General features: G+C 40.9%; 1 protein-coding gene across 1 annotated transcript in view; it reads left to right on the forward strand.

Annotated features, from left to right (window-relative positions):
- SLC7A11 (solute carrier family 7 member 11) overlaps positions 1-20,990 on the forward strand; it is a gene marked incomplete at both ends in the record, with an annotated part of 57,369 nt that extends 36,379 nt beyond the window's left edge. The window contains 6 exons of the mRNA XM_084204081.1: positions 8,589-8,712; positions 9,868-9,971; positions 10,428-10,524; positions 13,977-14,126; positions 15,876-16,053; positions 20,923-20,990. Coding sequence (XP_084060207.1) covers positions 8,589-8,712; positions 9,868-9,971; positions 10,428-10,524; positions 13,977-14,126; positions 15,876-16,053; positions 20,923-20,990 — 721 coding nt within the window. The remainder of the gene's footprint in view (positions 1-8,588; positions 8,713-9,867; positions 9,972-10,427; positions 10,525-13,976; positions 14,127-15,875; positions 16,054-20,922) is intronic.
- Between the last annotated feature and the right edge of the window lie 251 nt (positions 20,991-21,241).

A 21,241-nucleotide genomic window follows, 5' to 3' on the forward strand; every position in this document is an offset into this window, starting at 1 on the left:
GTATGGGTTGTCCCACACCTGTAGGTGCTCTGCTGGGCTGTCCTTAGCAGGACCAGAATTTCCCTGCTTTCTGCAGAGAAAACAATTTATCTGCCAGATAGCTGCCTTTATGGCAGTGCAGTGTTGTTAAGACATCTCCTTTTAATTTAACTTACACCTTTTTGTATCTTTAAAAATGCTAATGTTTTAAGGCACCTGCATTTACCATTTTTCTCGTTTTGAATTCCTTCAGAAGAAGAGCCTGTCTTGGTAAATGATATTTCAGTTTCCATGGTGCTCCTTAGTACAAATAGCTGCTCTTTTCATCACCAAACGGTGCAATTTTCATTCATGCTGAAATATCAATGGTAACATACAGCGGCAAATTGTTCCTTTATGATCCTTGGCATTGTGGAAACTCTCCTGATCAAAATTAAATGTCAAGGAATTTAGCAAGTATGAAAAATCTGGCTCCTTTTATGCACATACACACAGAGATGTATGCTCTTCCCTCCGTGTTCTGTGCATCTAAGCATTTACCTTCCTTTATTCCCATATGGAGTCATTAATATGCTACCAGTGATGCTTCCCAAAAAGTCCAGCTTTTAGAGGGGTTAAAGGGATAGCTTTCCTTCCTGTACCTTCCACTGGAACTGAGCAAGGGGTTTTGTATTCTTGTTGCCAGGTTGTGAGCATGAGTAAATAATTTTGGGAATAAAAGCAGCCTTGCCAGCCCTCTCCCTTGCGTTCCTCCAAGTGTTGTTCTGTCACCTGCCCTGGCCCAAATGACAAACAAATATTGTTGGTGTAGGCAATAGGAATACTCACAGATCAAGGCAGGGCTCTGCTTCCACCCCAGCCCTGCTCCCTGCAAACACCGAGGCTCTTGTGGGGGTGTGGGGAGGGTGCTGTGACAGGCAGCACTGTTTCTAGTGGGATTCCTTTCACAGCCACCGTGATCTCTTTCCCTGGCCATGGTATTGTTGTGCAGGAGATGATGGGTTGGGTTTCTCAGCTCCGTGGCCTGATTGGCACATTTCCCAGATCAGGTTCCCTTGTTTATAATTCTAAATATCCCTCACTCCCCCACTGCCAACTCCCCTACTGCCTGTGGTCCATCTTTCCTAAGAAAAGTGATCCTCTCTGGAGAAAGCAGACACTGTTCATAAATCAGGTGCTCAGGGAAGCAATAATTTCAAATTCCCAGGAGAGCCCTCTGTAATAAAATCACTTCACTTCCTCCCTTTTACATTTATTTAAATCTGGCAATGAGGTATGTGATGGTATGGAGCAGTTAAGAGGAAGTTAGACCCACTAAAAAAAGCAGCTTGGAGGAAGTGCTTTGGATTGTGCCTCTGCCCCTTTCCCTTCATTTCCATGCAGGAGCTGGGTGCAGGCAGATGTTTTGTTTTTACAGCCCTGTGTCAGGTTTGTTGTTATGGCTTCCTTGCCTCCAAGCAGGCACCATGATTTACTAGTGCTTCTCACCATGATCTACACTACTGGCAGTACTGGGAGCACTTCCACAAATAGACCTCAGGAGAAAATGCTGGGACTTTCTTTGAGAGAGCAGAGGTGCTCCTTTCATCTCCTGGCTGGGAGAGAGCTGGGCAATAAAGGTAAAATCTGAGGTTTTGTCTCTCTGGTGGAAAAGGTCACAAACTTCCTCGAGGACATTAAGGTTTTCCACAAATGAAATAAAAGGAGGGTGATGTTAAACATAGAAGTCATTCATCAAGCTCAGGAGTGGCAGTATATTTGTATCTGAATCCTCTGAATTTAGACTCTGCTGATTTTTAAATGGCAAGCTTTTGTGAGAGTGGCATACAGCCTTTTAACTAGGTCAAACCTAAACCTCACTTTTATTGCAATACACTAGATAAATAACCACTGTCTTCTGGCCATCTTCACAACCATTCAGGTTCTGAAATGCAAAATGCAGATCCTTTGCTAGAGATTCTGCATTTTCCAGGCGCCTGGCTGTTCTCTGGTTAAGGCTCCCAGACTGTAACAATAAGTACACTTCAGTTCCTAGGGTATGCCTAGTTCCCTGCAGGTATGACTGTAGCAGTAGGAAAGAAAAGCAAACTCCTTGGGACTTTCAGGTTGTCAGGAGGGATGAAACTTGGGGTCAAGTTACAGTGCAAAATAAAAGCCACATTTGGTTCTTCACACATCTTTTGGAAACAGTTGTAAACTTTTAGTACAATAAATTTGCAACATGAAGACCTTGCACACTGGAACTTGATGTACTTATGGAAATAGAGCTGACTGAGAAATCACAGGGGGTGATTGATATTTTATGTTTCAAGTCTGTATTCCACTTCTTTTAAAGAGATTTAAAAAATTAGCCCCCATGGTAGCTCTGTGTGCTGCCTCTTATGCTCAATTTCTGGCTCCTAAGAGTGCTCACATGCCTTCTATACAAGAAATGGCTAAGCAGAGACAGAGAGACTAATATTTAGTGCTGTAATCTCAAAAGTTCTTTGTGTATTTCCCTGTCATCTTTGATATCTGCTGTGTTGGCACAGTTTTCTTTGGGAATGCCAGTAGTGCTATCCACTCCATGCAAAATGATTCAGGATCCTGCTTGACCATAAGGAGTGTCTCTGGCTGGTAGTCCAAGTTTCAGAATTCATTCTGCTCTTCCAAGAAAGATGTTTCATAAAAGGTATTGACTTGACAGGGTGGGGCTTGACATAAATGAGCACTGTGGCCAGATAAATGGCTTGGCAACCTGAGTGTACACAAAGACATCATAGCTGACTTTAAACATCTATTAAAATAAAGCCAATCCCCTTGTGAGCATAGCAACTATTCTCACTTTCTCAAGGGCTGTGGACAGATTTGCCTCTCCAGAATTGAGCTAGGAGGGTTTGCCTGAAAGGAGATATTTTGTGGAAAAGAGTGTTACCCTGTGTGCAATTAATACCTAAGTCTTAAGACAGTATTTATGCTGGTTAGTTTTTGAGGAAAACCTGTTGGGAAAAGTGCTGAAAACATCTTAGAAGTTAATAAAACTTCCTGCCTTTTGCAGCACACTGATTACACAGTATGACCCTTTAAAGTCAGTTGGTCATGGAAGACCCTATTTACAAACTGTAAGCAATTATAATCTGAACCAGCCAAGCCAAACCCTGAGAAGACAATAAGTAACTAGCACAGCAGAAGCTCTTTTCTTCTCTTGCTAGGTGGTAGAAGGCAAGAAGGCTTTAAAATGCAGACTGTAGCCTGATTTTTCACTCTTTTATCCCAGTGTCATGCTGCTGTGTGTCTGAAGTAAGAGATATGGAACCAAAGCATGGAAATGAATACAGGGAGCCCTTTAAAACTTCACTCCAGCAAGTGCATCCGTGGAGCATGTGGTGGTGTAAATGAGACTGCAGCTTAATGACTGGGCTTTCCTTTCTTTCATTCCTCCTCTCAAAATCAAAAAAAGATCACAGGATGAAGAAGGGCAGTTATGTAATTGAATATTGTCTAAGCTGCAAGCCCACAGGCTGCAAGTTCCTCTGATCTGGAACATAAGGATGGAACACATTGGAAGGCAGAGATGGTTTGCTGATGGGAATCTTCAATAAACAAAATAATAATAGCTTGTCACTGAAGTCAGCAGTTGCTGAGGCAGTGGTTAGCATGTAGAAATACGTGGATGTGAGAGGTGCTGTGGTGATGCCCATCCCTTCTGTCTCTCTATTCCTGGCTTTGATTCAGTCCTGGGAGGTGACCTCCTTTGAAGTTTCACATCTGCCTTTTCTCCTAGCAGATGGATGAGATTGTAGTTTTTTCACCTGTTAACATGGTGAGGATGATTTGATCCCTTCAGTGTAATGTCTTGCCTTGTAGGCTGCTTTTTACATGAAAAACATGTCAGGAATAAGTGAGTTTATATCGAAATGTGCTGCTTGCTGTCCAGGATTTGGGATTGCCACAGCTCATGGAATGACCACCTGGAAATGGTGAGAGACATAGCTTGGACTCTGGAACACAGTGCTTACCAAGGCAAGCCTGTATGTCTTTTAGTCTTGCTCTGAAGTCCTGGGAATATTAAATTTCTCTTGCCATTTTCTGTATTTGGTTTGGTTTGGTTTTTTTTTTTTTTTCCCAGTGTCAGGTTGTTTGGATAAATTTACTCTTGTGATAAATTTGCTCTTTTTCTGCCAAGTTTTGGTACTATGGCCAGTGCAGTGGATGATTAGATTTTTTTTAAGAGTGTCAAAATCTGGAAAGAGTTCATTTGAGAAATTGCTTAGCAGATTGCAAATGGTGAATAAATTATTGCACAAGGGAACTTTTGAAACTCCTCTGGTGGTAAATTTTCAACTTAGGAAATACAGAATATACAGCATCATGCTCATGAAAACTAAGTAAATCCTTGTGCATAAATCATGTGAGGGAATTAGGATTTCTCTCATTCTTTGCTATTGTCATTCTAAATTTATATGCAAAATTATCTTCCACAATTTTCTTACTACAGTAATTTCATGTAACTTTATCAGCAATGAAGTTATTTATTTCAACCTTTTTATTTATGCTTCCTGGCTGGGTCCTGCTAGTGCAGCTTTGTCTAGGACAGTTGAATATGATGAGTATTTGTAAAACCTGGCTTTGATATGGCTGCAAGGAAGAGGTTTTGGTATGACCTCCAAGTGACAAAGAATGTGGCAGGAAGGTGCATCACTGTTGTGAACTCAGCTGGCTTGGAGGGGTGTCTTTGGTTATTATTTCATTGGGAGAACAGCCCTCAGTGGACACAGCTCGTAGTGCTCACTGTTTGCTGTTAAAGAAGTTGCCATTGACCTGGAATATATGCTGTAGATTTCTAGGAATGTTCCTCAGATGATTTATTGACATGGTTTTTCTCATCCTCAGGTTCTTGCTTTGGCTTTCTCTCTCTTTTTCCTTTTATCTTTGTTTTTTATTTTTCCCCTTCTTTTGCTTGCTCTGCTTTCAGTTTTTTTCTTGCAAAAATATTTGTAGGAGTAGAGATGTATTAGAGCAGATTATCAGAAGATCTATGATTCTGCAGCGCTGAAGGTTAAATGCAAAACCCAGTGGTTATCCTGATTAACTGAACCATGTGCCCTAGCTCTGGTGCCTTTTACAGGCTCTAGAGGAAGGAAATTTGCTCCCAAGAAATACACAACATTGCTTGGCAATCATTTCAGCCCTGTAGAGCATAGGATGGGCTAGCTGTATTCCCAAAGCTGAACTTCTGTGTGATGGTAGGCTCCTTGGTAACTCTTTTTCTGGGAAGCACAAGGTAAATGCCCTCTTTGTTCAAGTGTGGTTCTTCATTACAGTTGCTCTGTATTTAGGGCAGAAGGGGAAGATGTAGCTTTGAATAGCAGCTAGGGATGGGTAAGTCTTAAAAGGTATGGAGATTCAATTCCATTTTAGTCAACATTCAGCTACATAGAAGCTATCCTAATTGTCTCTCACCCACTTTTTAAAAGACTGTTTAATTATAGGGTCAACATTGTCCTCATTCAGATTTCCTCAGATTCCCTTTGATATACTGATTTTCTTCAAAGTTTTGGGAGAAGACATGAGTCTTGCAAAGAGGCTTTCCTGGCAGCAGCTTCCCCTTCTAACCAATTATTGAATTTTCTCTCTGTAGCCCAAAAGTCTCAGCTAGCTGTGAGGCAGCTGTGAATTTGTTTTACATCAGAAACATGGCTTATCAGTATTGTGGACACTCTGTGTTGTGTGTGATTCATAGAATACAGAAGTGAAAAGGTTGAAACTGCATCAGTAGAGGCAGTTTAATGGAGAATAGAACCTGGGTGGGATTTTTCTTATTTAGAGGCAAGATTTGGAAGTCTGGAGAATATCTAAAATATTCCAAGAAAATTGGTACAGTGATCCTCTAAGGAAAGGAGTTCATCTTTATTGCTAATGGCATTGTAGCTTGTATTCTAGCATGGAGACTAGTTCACAGCAGAGAACATAATAATGGGATTCTGTCTCAAATTGGGAACTGTCTCTTGAACTGGATGGATAGAAAAGACACAATTTAAGCTTTCACTCAGTGGTTTTGCATATAGTTCCTGCCTGTCTGTCTGTGTTTTCTGGTGTTTTGAGGACCAATGTGAATCTGAATGGAGGTGTCAGTGAGAAGTGAACCATACTGTATTGCTTACCCCTGAAATGTTGCAACTGGCCTTTTATTTCTGTCAGCATCTGTCACTGGAAGCAGTGGGTAACAAGCAGCACTTGGAAGGGCTGTACAGGGATACCACAGCCCTCTGAGAGCTCACTCCTGCCGGGAGACAAAAGGCAGTGCAGCCTGAGCACTCGCTTCCTCCAGGAGCAGGGACTTGGGAGCTGAGGAGTCACAGCATCCCTCGTGCTGCTCCAGGCGCTGGGCTATGATTTGCAGGCTTTTTAATGAAGAGTGCTTCCCGACTAGTTCTGGCTTGTTTAGGGGTTTTATTCTTCTGAGTGTGTTTCTTTGTTAGTATCAGGGCGTTAGCACCCTTCAGCATAACAAAGCAGGACTTTGCAGTGCCCAGATAATGGTCACGTTTGGAAGCACGATCCTTGCAGCCCCGCCACCCTCAACCCCACCACCTCCCCCCTGTTTTGAATTGCCATTTTTGTTTTATCGATGTGGATATAAGGTGTTTAGTAAGAGTTAGAACAAACAAAGACAATCTGTTAAGTTTGGCACTATGCTTTCAGTCGTTTAAATGGTCCTTGTGAAAAAAGTCCAAATTTGCTATATTTGGCTGAAAACACTCTTTTTAAGGTTGAAGTCAGGGCTGATTTTTCCAAATCTTGGTGGTTGAAGCATTCATCTGCGATGCAGAAAATATAAATAAAATACCTGCTCTGAGAGGCTTTAAATCCATGTATCCCTACTTTGAATCAGATGCTAAAAGCAGTGAATTCAATTTACACCCAGGTCAGGTAAGCAGCTTAACCCAACTGATTGCAATATATCTGGTAACTTACAGACTCCATTTTGACTTATATTATCTATCTGACTTACAAATCCTATTTTGGCATAAATTATCACCACACAGAGCTGCAGTATTTCTTGTATCCGTAACTGTGGGTTTTCCAGCAATACAGAACCTGTATTCTGGTCTCTTTGCTCTAGTCCTTGCTGTCATCTTCTCCATCAACAAACACATCCTACTGGCTTCCCTTCTTCCAGTTTTTTCACCTGAGATGTGAGCATGAGGTAGCCATGGCTTAATACAGTATCATGATGTCTCCCCAGATTTGGTGTTACATTACCAGCATGATCCTCTTACCCACCTGTGTGTCTGGGTTAATGGGAGCATTTGACACCATGGCTTCTGAGATGGGCAAGATGTGCAACAATGATACTGCCCAGTTTTACTTATTTATAAATACATTTATTTATTCAGTCTCAGGTTAGAGCTTGTTTTCAGCTCAAGCAGTCATACTGATGTGAAGGATCTCTTTGAAAAATAAAGTGAAGAAGATCCTTAAATCCTTACCTGGCTGTGTTTCTTTGAGAAAAAATATCAGAAAAGAATGATCTTTATGATGGTTTTCAAAATCCCTTTTCCTTTGAGTTATTACAATAGTCCTTGAGAAATGTGCTTGTGATTTCTTCTGGAACACCAGAGTTCCTACTTCTGTCTTTCCTTTAGCCACCTGCTGGGGTGACCTTTTTTAAATATGGCAACCTCACCATCCCTCCAAAAGCAGCCTTAATATAGACAGCTGGAGGGAGCCAGCCACGAAAGAGGAGCTCTCAGCTCTCCTCAGAGGGACCATACATACCAGCCTTGGAACTAAAGGATTGGTTTCAGATCCGAGTTTTTTCTTGGTATGATGTAGATATCAATATTATTAGGTGGAAAGAGACTAGCTTAACACTTGGGGCACCTGGGTTTTTCTCCTGACTCAGACATTTGCTTGCAGCGTGGCTTTGGACAAATTCACTGTGCCTCTGTTCCTCCTTTTAAAAACGGAAATAATTCTGCTTTTCTGACTAGAAGAACATGCTATATAAAAGTTTGGCATTATTATTTATTTGTTTGTTGTTTTCTGTCATTTTAGCTAGGATGGCAGGGGGGGTGTGCTTTTCAATACCATTTGTGCTGTGCTAAATTTACAAATTTGTACTGTTTTCCTTTCTGTGTCATATTCTGCTCTCATGTTCCCCTGAATAGTGAGAGAGATCACTGGGATGTGGTAAGGTATGTAAAGGAAGAAGTACACCCAGGAGGAAAGGGCAGAATTTTGCATGTTGGATATTTTGGTATCCAGGGGAAGATGCCCAACACCTCCAGGTGTTTGGGTTCAGCTTGCAGGTCAATCTGAGTAGGCAATTTAAATGGGAAGTGGGGGACCAGTGGGAAGCATGGGGGCCACAAGCCCCTTGGTGTCCCCAGAGGACTCATCCCACAAATGGTTTCTCACCTCTTCATTATAAACCTGTTTCCATTGTCTAGAGGGTTGTGTTTATTCCTTTTTTTTTTTTTTTTACTGGTAGTTTCTAGTGATGATATTTCGGGATTGCCAAATGTGCATTCGCCATCATTAGTGGCTTTTTCCCATGTTATTTGTTTCATGTTCAGGGATTAGCAACCAGATTGCAAAATAATGAGCTACCTTGTGTATTTCAGAAACATACCCCTCGCAATATGCATTTCAATGATTATCGTCACAGTTGGCTATGTGTTAACAAACGTGGCTTATTTCACTACAATCAGTGCTGGGGAATTGCTGCTTTCAAAAGCTGTAGCAGTGGTAAGTTACAGAAGAAAAATACAAAGATGTATTCCTGCTGCAGTTATGTTTGTTGATATTATTCTTATTTTCAGGGGGGAAAAAAGATTGGGTGGACACATCCAGTCAGGTTTTAGTATGCAGCACTTATTAGCATCCCAGTGAAATTTGATTTTTGACTAATGAGTGGGATTGCAGTTCAGGTCATTGGTAGCATTTATAATGTAACATTGGACTTCATTTATTTACCTCTTATAGCAAAGTCAATAGGACTTGCATTTCATAGACAAGTACCTGCTTGAGAAATTCAGAGCTAAATTGTAAGCTCAGCTTCTGGGAAGCAGGAATTACAGATATTTATGGAAGAGAGAACTCTGAGCTATCTTGTGTAGCAGAATACAGTAACTTTGTCTCTGCACAATGTGTATCCTGAGTCCTTGGGAAGGGGGTTGCTGTGAATGCTGGAGCTCATTTGGGAAGGAGTTGCAAGGCAACCTGGCTAGGAAACACTGCTTTGATTGTCCTTGCTGAATTGTGGTGATGACACTGATTTTTATATTTATGGTATCTGAATCACAATGAGGAAATAAATAATTCCATTTCTTTTCCAGTAGTGATACTGCCTGTGTCTATTTCAATTGATGTGCGTTTTGAAAAATAACCAAATTCTGTAGCTAATGGGAGGTCTAGAAAGAAAACATTTTACAAACATGACGAAAATTATGCCTGTTGCCTGTGGTGCCCCAAACTCCAATTAAGGCTCTTCTGCTAACCTAAAACACTAAAGCCTGAATGGATAGACTATACCACTGGGATGTACCAGCTGAGTGCAATGAAGGCTGTAGAAAAAAGGTATTAGATCAGACCTTGATCCATTCAGACTTGGTCTTCTTCTTTGGAACCATAATGGTTTAAATTGACATGAGTCTGGGCCTGATTCCACCTCCTCATCATTGCTTCAACTGGAGATCTTCCACGTGCCCTCAGGGGAAGGGGCAGGACAGCTCAGCTGTAGCAGCTGAGCTCTCACAAAAGAGGCAACAAATGCACCACACAATTTTCAGTGAGGGATGCAGAGAAGGGGAATAACTAACACCATGATACTTTGTTAAAGGAGGACAATTATTTTCCCATTTTCTGAAAAATCATTGTGTGTTTCTCTCTCTTTTCTAACAGACCTTTGCTGAGCGACTGATGGGAAACTTCTCTTTAGCTGTGCCCGTGTTTGTCGCTCTCTCCTGCTTTGGATCTATGAATGGTGGCGTTTTTGCGGTCTCCAGGTGAGCACTGGGGGTCAGGGCTTGGGAGACACACTGAGAGTATGGAAGCATGGGGAAGGGAGAGTAGGGTTTCATTTAGCAGGATATGATAAATGACTACACTGTTTACCAGGTGTAGGGCTTTTTCTCACTTTGTGTAGGGTACTATTTTTAAAATCCTTTCAATGGTTTGGAAATGGATGTCTCTGAGGCTAGCCCTTAATCAATGGCTGCTTTTTTTTCATGTAAAGGAGGAAAACTGGAGGGAAAATATTAACTCTTTCCCAACACCAGTCAAGGGACACCTTCAGAGATGGTTTTGATTTCTGTGTGTGGGTTTCGCCTGCCAGTGCTTTCATTTAGAACACCTCAAGCAAGACTAAGAAGTTCTGCTCTGCTCTGTGACTTTCATGAGCCACTTTGCGTTCTCAGAGTAATGAGCACATTTAAAGTCTGTCCACATTTATTTCCCACCAGGATGTTCTTCGTTGCATCCCGTGAGGGTCACCTTCCAGAAATTCTCTCCATGATTCATGTCCGCAAGCACACTCCTCTGCCAGCTGTCATTGTTTTGGTAAATCATACAAACAAATGTTCCTGCGCTAGAATTCATATCACAGGCTTGCTCTAGAGGATTCAAACAGAATTTGGGCACTGCTTGAGTCTCATTTATTAATGTGAGCACGGGCTTTGGGCAGGGCGGAGGACAGGAGAAAGAGGAATGAGATTTGTGAGTTCTTATTCTATCATCTCCTCCTTGCTTTCTTGCCTATCACTGCAATCTAATTCACATCATATTGCTCTGAAATTCTAAGGACCTGCTGCTGGTGAGCTAGTTCCCTTTCAGAGAAACAAATTCCAGTTAAACAAACAAAAAAGGGATTCAGTTAACTGAAAGCTGAACTAAACACCAGCATCTGGGAGTACCCTAAGGGCTCATTATCCTACCTTATAGTAAAAAATGCAAGCAGTTTTGCAACTAAGATAAAGGAGGAAGAACCCTCAGCTGCCCAGCATAGTGGTGACTTAAAAATGAGAGAACCTGTGCCTGTGAAATAGTCTGTGGATTTTCTAAGGAAAACCACTGGTGGTTCAATGGAAATCCTATCACTGACTTCTAAAATAAGCAGCAAAGGTAAATGCTGGCCATGTGTTAGCTTTGAAGACTAATTTTTATGGTAAAAGGCTAGGACTAAATGCCAAGATGCCAACTTTAAAGTTCAGTTTTCATAGTGCAAGGAAGATTTTCACTTAATGTGCAGTCTTCATAATCATGGGCATTCCTGCCCCACTTTTGGGATCAATGACTGCAGTGTATCTGGATAGGCCTCTGCCATATTTAGGGACTTAGAGCCAAAGCAAAAGATGCACCTATGAGTCTATGCTACTAAGAGTAAATGCTTGTGGAATTTAAATTGGTTTTTGCTCTTGAAGCCTATAAGCTCACTGCTGAATTGTTGAATTTTATATATACACATATAATCATAGGCTTTGAAGTTTTGAAAATTAGGCAGTGTGATTACGGTGAAAGGTTTTAATGAAATTAATTTTCCATAAACATTTAGTTTGCATTTTATTTCTTTGGGTGTAGTCATACCTTGTGGGTAAATTGCATTGACTGTTTTTTGTGGAATGAAATGCACAAAATGTATTAATATATTATTTTTTTTCCCTGACAGACGTTTTCTGCTATTGCATATGGTCCTGTTACACCAGTGCATTGATTTCCTTTGAAAAAGTTAGATTCTCGTATGAAGATGGCTTTTCTTCAAAGACTGCAATTTTTTAGCTCACCTTATTTCAAATAGAGCAGTGGCAGGATATATTCTACATCAATAGTAATTTTAGCATTTCCCTATTTTATTTCTCCTTCTAAGTTCTATACTCTGTAAGAAAGGAAAGAACTTTTGAGGATAAACAGAAAATGAGCATGTGTTTGAAGCTTGTTAACTTACAAAAAAACAAAACAAAAAACCCAGCACCTTTTTAATTAAGAAATCTGTTTATGTGTGTATGTTGCTAGAGAAATTTTCCAGACTTCCTGGCAAGAACAGGCCCAGTGCCAGGTATGTCCCTGCTGGGACCAGAGCCCCTTCCCAGTGGTGGCCCTGGTGACTCAGTGGGTCACTGCTGCACTCCTGCACATCCCACTCACAGGCCAGGTTTCCCCACTGCTTTGAACCTGGGTTTCCCATGGCAGAATATTGGATGTCTCATTCCATAAAGCCACTTAGTCCTGGCACAGGAATGCAGAAACAGCTGAGCTGGTGCCCCTGAGGAGGGACCCCCAATAAAGGAATCCTACTGCCTTGTATACCCCACATTCTCCCCACAAGTCTTGCTCTTCTCCCAAGTCTTTGGTTCCTGCTCCATCTCTGTGTCCATCCCCTTTGCTGGCTTCACTGGTCTTCATTTGCTTTGATATCCAAAGGGTCAGCAATTCCCAGCTCCTGCTGTGTCACTCAGTATCTGTCATCTGGCTGGAGTCACCAATCCTTCATACTCTTTGTTGCCTCAAAATTTGGCTATTCATGGCCTCTTGTCTCAGCCTTCCACACAATCTGCATTTCAATCTGCATTTCAATCTGCATCTCCCTCTGCAAGTTGAGCTACCTGGACCAGAAGTATTCCTCACCAACATGAGGAATTTGATAGATGTGTAACTCACAGAAATCATGCTATCAGATTGTAATCCTGCTTTCTTGCATTTTTTTCTTGATAGCTTTCCTTCACTTGCTTTATTGTATATAGCTTGCATTACAGTTATTACTGAGATTTTCAACTTTTAGAGGTTGAGTCTGGAGAGAAGAAATCTTGCCCAATACAATCCAGTATTATTCAATTTCCCTTGACATTTACATAGGAGTTTGCTCACTATCTATATGTAAGGAACCAAGTACTTTATAAGTTATTAAGGTTGGAGACCAGAGACCCACATTTGAAATATTGATCCTTCTGGTTCAAATCCATGTTGCCTGCTCTCATTTGAAAAAAAGGAGAGCGAGGCTGTGAATCTAGATAAATAACACAAGTTAGTTTTCTCTGTGTAAAGATTTAGCCCAGGGTTTTACTGCATCTGCAGTGGATTTCACCTGTGGCCTTGTTACAAACCTCTCACTTCCAGGGTCTTCCCTCCTGTTGAAGAATGAGGGATATGGTGAATTTGACTTACTCCTTTCTGCCCAAATGCTAGGACATTTTTTTGTCCAGATACTACTTTGTAATAGATCCATGTAGACTTCCCTAACCATCTAATTCGCACCAAAACACTAGTTTATACATAACCTTCTGCCTGCCTCACTGAAGCCTTGTATTTCAGACTAGTTTTTTAGTGAGGAACTGTATGTATTCTGGTGTCTCCTCTCCTTCCTGCTCTTAAGTAGCTACCTGAGTGACAGCTAAATTCTTCCTTCTGCTCTTAAATATTTGCATTTACAATGTGCAAGAAGTCTCCACTCTGCAAGTCTGGACAAAGGCAAACCCAAGCTGGTGGCAACCCAGTGTGCCCAGCTGTCATCTCATGGTGTGGAGCTCCCCCTTGCCACGTCCTCTCTGCTCACTTTCCCTGTGAAGCCTGGGGGACTAGGACTTTTTCTTTCCACAAATCACCTAGAAACTTCTGCTTTCATATGATTAGATGTGACCAAAGTTTAGCTGTTCTTATTATTTGCATCAGCAATGAGCAAGTAAATGTGCAGTGAGCACGAGAATGCTGCCCAGGATGCTCCAGCACTTTGGTGGTGCAGTGTGCCTGTGTATTTTTGTCTGGGTCACAGGGGACAGATTTGAATTGACTATGTGTGGCCACCAAGCACAGATACATATTGACCCAAAATGGTCTCAGGGGACAGCTAGACATTGATCACACACCTGATTTTATGACAGAGGCAAGCCTGAAGTCTGTGGCAGTCAGGTGTGTGCATAAGGCTGTGCTGTTTGTCCCTGAGGAAAACTTTGACATCACTGCTGTAAAATAATAGAGATCGATCTACTAAACCCCTCTCATGCTCTGAATTTCTTTTGCAGCATCCTCTCACAATGATAATGTTATTCAACGGGGATCTCTACAGCCTCTTGAATTTCCTCAGCTTTGCCAGGTGGCTTTTTATTGGACTGGTAGTTGCTGGGTTGATTTATCTCAGATATAAACGTCCTGATATGCCTCGTCCTTTCAAGGTAACATCTGCTCTCTACTCTTTTACATGAATCCTCCCTCCTCTCTGTCCTGCAGTCAGACAGCAAGGGAGCATTTTCTGATGTAACAGGCTAACCTCTTTGTCAGGAAAAACCGATTTAAGAGAAAACAGTGCTTTGCTGTGCAGAGTGAGAGTTTTCCTGCAAGGTCCCCAGTGCTATCCCAGCTGTGTTCCATCCTGCAAAAGCATTCTTGCCTCTTTCTTATGCTTGGGGGGCAGAGACTGAAGCTGCTGGGCTGAGATGAAGACATTTGCTCAGTTTTGCCTGTCTGTTGTGCTCAGGCTGTGTGATGTGAGCTGTGTAATGCAAGCTGTGTGAAAATACCTTGAGCCCTCTGCAGCCACAGAGGGCTCAGACTGCAAATATTGGGGTTACTTGTGCCAACCTGATTTTCAGCCAGTCCTCTATTTAATGTCTCCTTTGATAAAGGCCTGGATAATTTTATGACCATAACGTGATCACATAAGTCATGTCAAGCACAAGAATTTATGAGAGAGGGCATTTATGTCATTGCATATCCAATATCAAGTATGCCAATTTTCTGTGCAAATAAGAGGTTAGCGTGATCATTGTAATATTTGGCACTTGCAGTGGATTGGCAGACAGAGTTATTGTGAACCCTGAAAGAAAATGCTAATAGTCCAGCCCCTTGAATAGTATCTATTTTGGCCTTGGTTCTGCTATTTTTCTTGCTTGTTTTAAATAACATCATACAAAGTAACTTGTCCCATTGTGTATCCAGAAAGATAATATCCATTGTCAAAAAATTGGGAAAGATAACCCTGTTTAGATGCTGCCAAGAAGACTATTTTGTAAAGAACTAAGAATGTGTATTATTGCATTCTAGAAGGTATATTAGTAAATAAGGAGGTATATTAGTAAATAAGTACAACCTATTTTGCTTTGATTAAAAAAAAAAAAAAGCTTTGACAGTACACAAAAGTGGAACAGAAATGCTTTGAGGCATGAAAGGAAGAGAACAACCTCCAAGGAATTCTTGATTCTCCATTACACTTAATGTCTCATAAGCCATGCCTGTAGGCATTTCCTTCAGAGAGTTGCTAAGAGAGTGATTGTATTGGTGTTTTTGAAAATTGAGCAAATAAATTTGATATGGTTACTTTGTGTGTTTTCAGCAGTGACGCTGGCAATGCCATCAGTCATACAGTCAGAAAGTGCTTTTTCAATTGCTATCAGGTGCATAACACTATCAAATATCTTTATCACGAGTCAAATTGCTGTTTAATTTGCTCTCTTCCTGCTAGATTTTTGATTTTTACCTTAGGAAGAAAATCAATACGTTCTTAATAGTTTTAAAAGGTGACTTGAGCTCCTGGTTGTGTTTTAAAATGTTTTCTAATGGGTAATTATCAAAACAGAAATCTTTACTGTGGTTAGAGCTGGTTGCTTATATGCTGGGGGATTAGAGGAAGGACTTTTACAATGTAACTTATTTACAGTCCTTACATGTTAAAGGAAGTAAAACACTGGAGAGTTTTAGAGTGTAATTAAGACACTTCTGTGGTACTCACTGCATAGCAGTTGGAAGGGCCTGGCTTCTGCAGACACTGACATTTTATGTGCCGCTTCTAGATACCCTTATTTCTCCAGAACTGTCCTGTACTGCTGGGTCTCATCCAATTCACATTTCATGGAAAGTTAAATGCCTTAGTCATTATATTGCAATGACCTCATTATTTAATGGTTCTTTGTGTGGTTATTTTTCAGGTTCCTTTATTTATCCCAGCGTTGTTTTCCTTCACTTGCCTCTTCATGGTTGCGCTGTCACTTTACTCTGACCCAGTGAACACAGGGATTGGATTTGCAATAACCCTGACTGGCATTCCTGCCTACTACCTCTTCATTGTATGGGACAATAAGCCAAAGTGGTTCAGAAAGCTTCTAGGTAAGTCCTGGTGTGACACTTCTGTCCTTCATGCTGACTACAGGAGCTTCTCAGAGCCCTCCCCGTGTTGTGAAATCCTTTGTGTTGACAGAGCTGGGGGTGACAATACAAGTTGCTTTTGGGCACGTGCTCCAGCACTGCTCTGCCAGGGCCAATCAATGTCTCCTGGCTAATGAGGTACATCCACAGCCAGGCTGTTCTTCAGCCAGTGACTGACTTTAAAGGACTGATGTTTCTTCCCTGCCCTCCCTTACAGACATCTAATTCCTTTTAAATCCCCATCATCTTCTCCTGACCCTGCCTCTGTGCTAACAAAGACAGTACTTGCACTCCTTGGGGAATCTGTTCGGAATCTTGAGCAAAACAACTGTGATGTCAGGATGAGCTTGGTGTTCCCTACTGACACCATGTGTCTGTGGACCACTGAGGAGTGTTTGGAATGGGACTGGAAGTGTCTGGAAGATTCAGGCAGCTTTGGCATGGGGATACTGTCCTTAGCAGTGGCTCCTGACAGGGCGATAGCAACATACACCATGGCTGACATGCCTCTGTGGAAATTATTTCTGTGCTTCATGCAGAATGACTTCTGTGCGACTTGGCTAGAGGTATTTCATGCCTGAAATACACTGAGCATATTTTCTGTACCATTTCTGAAAGATTTTGAAAGGATTTATGGAAGTTCTGATGTCTTAGAGAAGGATTATTTGAAACATTTCAATAAGAAGACAGTATCATTTATTACAGCTTTTCATTTTCATTTTTGTTACTAGGATGATAGGCTTCTAAAATAAAGGGAATTTTCAAAACACGAAATAAGACTATTGGCAAGGTATTTCAGGAATGATGGATAATTTATTAAATAAAGCAAAAAGAAAATTTATTTTGCTGCAAAACTAAAACTCAAGCTGTGAAATCTTTAACTAAAAGTAGTTGATTTCTGTAGATGCTGAATTAAAAGTGCATATTGTCTTCTGTGCTTCAGTCTTAATTAATGATTTAAAATGAGCTGCTCACAAGAAAAGAATAATGCTTTTATATGTAATTACAGTATAACCAGTTGTATGTATTTTCTTGATAAAAATATATTCTAGAGTTATATCCTATCTGCTGTAGAATATGTGAATTTTCCTCTCAATACATGCTTGGAAGTCCATGGGCAATAGGGCAGAAAGTATTTGTAGCAAAAGGTGTTAATTTAGGCTAGGAAAATCTTAATTTTATAGCCAAAACCTTATAAATTACTTGCATTGTCCCTGGAATGGGTAGAAATCTCCAGTACAAATTAAAGCAGCTGTATGCAGAAGGACATTCTATTAAGTGGTTGGGGTTTAGTCTGTTTATAATCTCTGTCTTGACATTTAGGGTGTAAGAATTTTTCCCTTATCAAATCCAGGAGCTTTTTTTGGCATTTTCTGTCATGTCTCAGAGGTTTTGGAATACAGCTGCTTGATTCTTTGGCCACGGGATGACAGTGTTGAACTACATTACTTGGGCAAGAGAAAGAATATTCTCTTTAAGGTAGACTGGATAGATGTGAAGATTTTTCTGCCAGCTGTGACAATGAAGGTGAATAATTTCTAGCTTTTGAGATAAGACAAAATTCCCCTCCTAGAAAGAAGTCTGTGTCATACCTATGGAGGGAGAATGGAGTACTGGCTCAGAGAGGAATGTAGCAGAAGCCAGTCAGTGAGGGAAGCAGCTTGTTTGCTTTGCAATTATTATCCCCAAAATAACAACAGTAATGACAGAAAACTGATGCTGACAGTTTTGAGCTGGAGCAGAGTGGAGATTTACTTGTGAAACAAACAGATTTTTCTTTTCCCTAAGAAGAAGCAATAAAGCTTCTGTGTGGAGTCATTAAGCTGGCATTATTTTGGGAGACACATTGTATAGCCTGAGAACATTTACAAAAGGTATTGATTGAGGATAAATTCACTTAAGGTACCTCTGTGAGATATAGAAAAGAAATTGGCCAGCTGCAGGCTTGATATTCTAACCTTGAAACAATATGTCTTACATAGGCATGAAAGTGTAATTCCAGACACGAGGTAAAGGACAGCATAAAAAAATGGGATTGTCATTTAAGAGGTAGATTTTTGCCAGAGTAACTGGGTAACTTTCTATGAGAAGATAAATGAGGGGTTTTTGTTTTTTTTTTTTTCAAAGAATGTGAAGAATTCAATCTACTTAGACTTGACCAAAGCATTTCCTGTGGTACCAGAGGGGAAGTAGGAGCCTGCTAGCCTGAACACACTGCTGTGCTACCAACACTGTTCCCAAGCTGTTTCATGTGCCCAGATCAGCACATGGGCAGCTGGTGTGGGGCTTTGAAAAGTCACCTTCTTCAGGCATTGACTGGTTCATTTGCCAAGCTGTGCTTTGGCAGGGAGGGATAGCTTGGTGCTCATAAACCCCATAAGGTGCAAATAACCCATGGGTACAGACCAGTCCCACATAAGGTCAGAGGGAATACCCTGAATAGGCTTTGTAAGGATCAGAGGAAAAGGCTATTGAGCAGCCAGAATGAGTAGTGGGATGAAAGAGCCAGTCTGAAGATATATAAGTTTCTGAAGGGAGTTTCAGGCTGATTACACTAGCAGAGCCCTGGAATGGATTACCCAAGGAATCTTCTCCCAAGGCTGAAAGTCTTTGTTCTGTACTTAGGACATTTCCACTGTCCATTCTCCTTATCAAATTGCTGCACTGAACAAAAGGTAACTTTACAGCTCGTAGGGTTTGTAGATTCTGGGATGGTATTTTGCAATGAGGATAACATTGCCTTCTCTCCTCTTCCAAAGGAATTCTGCCATAGTACTAGATGTGCTGGGACAAATAATTTTCAGCTAGTAGAGGCTTCATTTGACCACTGCATTCTTTCTTTTTGTAAAACTAATGTGAAAAGGAAAAAAAGTTGAGCCTAGCAAATCTTAAGCAGCAGATCAGTGTATAAAAGGATGTATCACCAGCATGAGAATGGTTCTATCTGTACTTCCTCAGCTGAAAACCCAACCTTAGACTCACACTTAAAAACATCTATTCCTTTGCAGTGGGTTGAATTGCGAAGAGGTAAAAAGTCAAATCCTACTTCTTATCATAGCTGAGCCCTTGCTGGAAATGAGAGCTCTTTATATAACAAAATATCCCTGCCAGGGCTATTTAGCAACACCAGAGGATAACACTTGTTCACTTAGGACAAAGTGTAATACGTAATATGCTCAATTTGCTTCTCTTTGTCGAGTTTGTGGTGGGATCCATGGGAGATTATCTCAACATTTTGCTGTTACAGATTTCATATCCAGTCATACATATGTGATAAAACTCCTGCTTTCTTTCCTCACCTAAACTTTATGCTTTTGTGGATAGAAGGTCTAGGGTTTTTTTTATAAATGTTGTCCTCTGGGACCCATTTGCAGTGAATTCTTCTCTCAAAAAGGGAAAATGAGGATTTAAAGTGGGGAAGCTATCTGCGCTGCCATGGTATGTGAAGTTGTCTTGAGACAAATGTGAAACTGGTCCTGTAACTCTAGGTACTGCTCCAAGCAGACAACGTAGAGGTACTAACTGGAAACAGATTAGAACATTTTCAGAAGGGAAAATGCTCCAGATACTGATTTATACTGAGTACATTGCAACCAAAAAATGCAAAGAATGCCAGCTCCCCCAACTTTTCTGCTCTGCTGTGGCTTCATACCAGGAGATACAAAAACTGCTGCATGGAAATGGAGAACTGGGCAAGGTCTTGCTGCTGGTGGGTCTGTCCACTCAGGTGAACAAAATCACAGCCAGCTCTAGAGATGCCCAGGATTTCCCTCTGCTGCTATGCCCTTTCCCAAGAGCTGTCATGCCACTGCTCAGTTCCATAAAACTCTCTTTTTCCCTTTGCTTGTTCTCAAAGCTGGAAGGGCTGGGATGGCAGGGGGGAAGCCCTGCTCTTTTCCTGTTGCTGCCTTCTGTCCCTGCTAAGCTGAGCCCAAATCTGATGTCCCCATGATGGGTAGGGAAGGCAGATGGGAGGAAAATGCAAAGCCTGGAGACTCTTGGCCTCTCTGCCCCTATCAGTTTATAGTCTAAGGGCAACCTGGCTTTGCACTGAACCAGTGACATCCAGAGAAAAGAGGAAAGGATGGTAGAATCTGCCTTGGACAGAAGATCAGAGAAACGGTTTCAGTTCATATCTTCTGTGAGTTGCACTATTTTACCCTCTTGGCATTGTGTCAATGTCAACATTCATGCCAGACATTCAAGGAAAATGAGGACTTTCTTTTGCAACAATTTGTGCTTATTTAAAATAGGGTATTAAGAAAGAGTGATAAGTGAAAGAAATTGGGAGAAAATGTTCTCTTACTGTTCTGTAGGTGCTGTGAATTAAATGTGCCATTTATGCATCAGTACCCTAAAAAGAAAACCACCAAAAGCACCAGAAGGAAATAAATGTTCAGAAAAAAAAACAAACGTGAAGTTACTTTGGATTGGTGACTTTTTTTTTTTTTTTTGCTTAGGCAGGTCTTGGCACAGATAAATTAAGTTATTTGAATTCTTCCAGACTTTTATTTCAACATAAAATCTTGATAAAGCTAAGGAGTTATGCAGAGTAGTATTTTTTTAAGAGAGCCTTTAAAAGCATGCAGGCTTTTATTGAATAAGGTTATACATCCATACCCTTCTATTGGGTAGAGCCTTGGATCAGAGGCACAGAAAACAGTTAATGAGAAAATGTCAAGTTTAAATGATATATGTATATGTGATATATATGATCTGTGTGACATCTGTGTGCAAGTAGCCTGTATAGAAACTAAGATAATTTTCCTGACTGCTTCTCCTTCATCTCTCCTGCAAAACCTTACCATGTGTATGCTTTTATCTTTGCAGGCAGGGTAACCACAACATTGCAAATCCTCTTGGAAGTCATCCCAGCAGAGGAAAATCAGAAATCATGATCATCATGCACAGCTTTTGGCTTGGTGTTTAATTTCTACCTGAAACAAAAAGAGTAGGGAGGTTTATCCCCTTTCCTAACATGCTGCAAACTGGAGGAACAAGTCACAGTTGCAATGGATACCGAACAAGTCCCTTACCTTTCATGATGCTGTTGCAACATTTTTTTAAACACAGTTGGTCTATATGTAGAAAGCAAGTACTTGTGCTATGAGGGAACTCTTTACTGTTTTGTTTGGTACAGTGTCTTATT

Source organism: Fringilla coelebs (genome assembly GCF_963513975.1).
Source record: "Fringilla coelebs genome assembly, chromosome: 4".
In the NCBI taxonomy this organism is placed as follows: domain Eukaryota; kingdom Metazoa; phylum Chordata; class Aves; order Passeriformes; family Fringillidae; genus Fringilla; species Fringilla coelebs.